We start from the raw sequence: 2,657 nt of genomic DNA on the forward strand, positions 1-2,657 counted from the left end.
GGCTCACTCCCCTATGTGACCTCTTCACCCACCACTCAGAAGGCAAGATTTCACGTACCGACGTCCGAAAGGCCTCCTCCTTGAGATGAAAGACCATGTAGGGCATAATACGGTACCAGAAGGCGTACATGCGTCCGGCCACCACATTGCTGTCGAATTTGTTCGCCTGACTGCTTACATACAGCGAGAGACCACACTGTCCCGTGGTGCTGGACAGTGACCAACTGTAGAGGCCCACTGAGTAGCCCAGTGTCTCCCTCGTCCGCAGGTACGCGAAGGCCGACTCTTGCAGACAGGACTGCAGGTCAGCAGAAAACGACCTCGCAACACATCACTCATCCATGAGGGGGCAAACACAGGGCAAAACGAGTGACCACTCACTTCAAGGACCTCGTTCATCACCTCGTATCGAAGGTCATGCGACGGTGTGCCCTGGAGGGGACTCACCAACACCAGGTAGGTGTTCACATCGGTCTTATCGAAATTCATCACACGCAGCCGACTCAAGCATGCAGGCAGAGCAGCCTTGCGGTACTACAATGTGTAAACAACACAAGCCGCCGATATTCAAACAACATTCCACACTGGGATGCCATGTAGGAAAGACATTAGATGAAGACTCACAGGTTTCAAGACAGCGACTTCTCGCGGTTTCAGTGTGGATAGGGTGTAATCAACGTACTGTTTCGCCTCCTATTGAATTGGAAAAAAAAAGGAACTCCTCAATGGTCCTTCCAATTCATCCAGAATGCTCCCTCTTGCATGACTCACCCACCAAACCCTTTCTCTTAACCATCCCCCGACAAATCACCCTTTCATGGAGGACCTCATACATCGTCTCCTTATCCCACTCATCATCGCCTAGAAGAGTTCATGGCTCACTGTATTGCTCCGTCTTGCACCAAACAAAGACCAAACTTGCCTGACAAATCAACAACAGGTCAACGCTTACTACACAACCGAAACCGGCCCATGTTCGGCAAAAGAAGAAAAGTGAACTGACTCACGAACACCCTACTTCCACCTTCTTCTTGTTGTTGCGAAATCAACCACCCTCTTTGTACCGCACACAAGCACGCACACAGACAAACGACTTGCAGTAACCAAACAGTCAGCAAGGGCTGGTGAAGCACACTTGTCACTGATGTATGGCGCCAGTCTCGGGCGTTGCCTGCGCATCAATTCTGAGTGAAGCAAACAGCTTCACACGACAACTTACACGTGGGCCAGTGTCACAAAAGAAGAATTCAACTACTCAAAGGGAAAAGGAGGCAAAATGACACAAATTCGTGGTCCTCAAGTTAGCCTAGTCTGCAATGTTTCGTGCCCTCCCCTCCAAGCCTCACTCCCTCCTCTCGCGCCTTCTCACAAGGGCAAGACGACGGCTGTGCATAAGCAAGGCCATACCGTGGCAGGAACGTTGCCGTAGACGAACGCCTTGACGTAGACACGAGACAAAAAGGCTGCAACGAAGACCACTACGTCGTTCAAAGTGAGACCTTCAAGAGCCTTCATATGGTCCTCCACCAGGTGGATGTTGGCCTGCTGAAAGTAACTCCTTAAGTGCCTGAAAAATCACAAAGACAATTATCATCATGCTACTAAAGTAATTGCAGCGACTGGAATCATGTGGCAGTGTAGAGATCAAACCCACAATGCAGCAAAACGTGATAGGGAAACATACTGCTTGGTGTGAAAAGCGTGAGCCCGTATTCAACCACTGCTGCCACTGTCTTTAACACACCAGCGTCAGTCCAGTCCCCATACGCACAACAACAACTGTCAACCGATGATTGCAATCACTTACCACAATGTTCAAGACGTGTCGGCAACTCCAAACGACACACCCAACTACGACGCGCTTTACCCTGTGATGGGCAAATTCACACGCGACGAAAGCAAACACGATCCCTCTAATAGTGGGGGATTCAGCGCCACCTCTGAGTCAATTACTAGCACACAGACACTTGACTGCAACTCCCGCCGACACCGCGCCTTCTACACTACTGAGAAGGCAGTTAGACGTCAGCTTTGCTCCGATGGACTATTTGCCATCTGCAGCTGGCACGACTTACATACAACGGCGGCAGTAGTCGATACGCCGCCGAAACGCCTTCACAGACTCGAGATAGCTCACTTTCAGCTTGCAGCATTAAAATTCACTGCCATCTTCCCCCTTTCTTGTCAGCGGCCCGAAACTCCGCAACCACCACACAGCTGTGGTGGTGAGTGACTCTAGCATGGGTAGTGGCTACTCCAACACTGACACCACATTAATCTACAAGTCAAGCCAATTTCGCATTGTTTACATGGTTACAGCGACTCACGACGTGCGGTCGGTTGGGATCTGGGGTCAGGTCCATGCTATGCCATTCGAGTGGGAGGAGACCACTTCACTACTCGGTCCACTTAAGTAGCCCCAAATCCAGTGAGCAGCGCACAGTTATTTGACAACAGATGCGGTTTGGAACAAGCTAAATCCACTACCGTGACCACCTCAGCCCCATATTCCTGCAAGGCGCAGAGTAAGTCAGTTAGCATCCTACTCAAACAACAACATCCTAAAATCGGATGATTTCGCAAGACTGTGAGTCAAGAAATTAAAGAAGTAGGCTTTCGGTACTAGACCTACAGCAAAAGGCCAGAAGATCCAACTA

The 2,657-nt window shown here is 50.2% G+C and overlaps 1 protein-coding gene across 1 annotated transcript in view; it reads right to left on the reverse strand. All coding sequences in view use genetic code 11, as the record gives it.

Annotated features, from left to right (window-relative positions):
• The window catches only part of EGR_03294 (Nardilysin), a gene marked incomplete at both ends in the record, with an annotated part of 6,891 nt that overhangs the window by 931 nt on the left and 3,303 nt on the right, over nt 1-2,657 (reverse strand). The window contains 3 exons of the mRNA XM_024492543.1: nt 33-298; nt 382-534; nt 1,408-1,545. Coding sequence (XP_024352944.1) covers nt 33-298; nt 382-534; nt 1,408-1,545 — 557 coding nt within the window. The remainder of the gene's footprint in view (nt 1-32; nt 299-381; nt 535-1,407; nt 1,546-2,657) is intronic.

The sequence above is a fragment of the Echinococcus granulosus genome (assembly GCF_000524195.1).
Source record: "Echinococcus granulosus chromosome Unknown EG_S00017, whole genome shotgun sequence".
In the NCBI taxonomy this organism is placed as follows: domain Eukaryota; kingdom Metazoa; phylum Platyhelminthes; class Cestoda; order Cyclophyllidea; family Taeniidae; genus Echinococcus; species Echinococcus granulosus.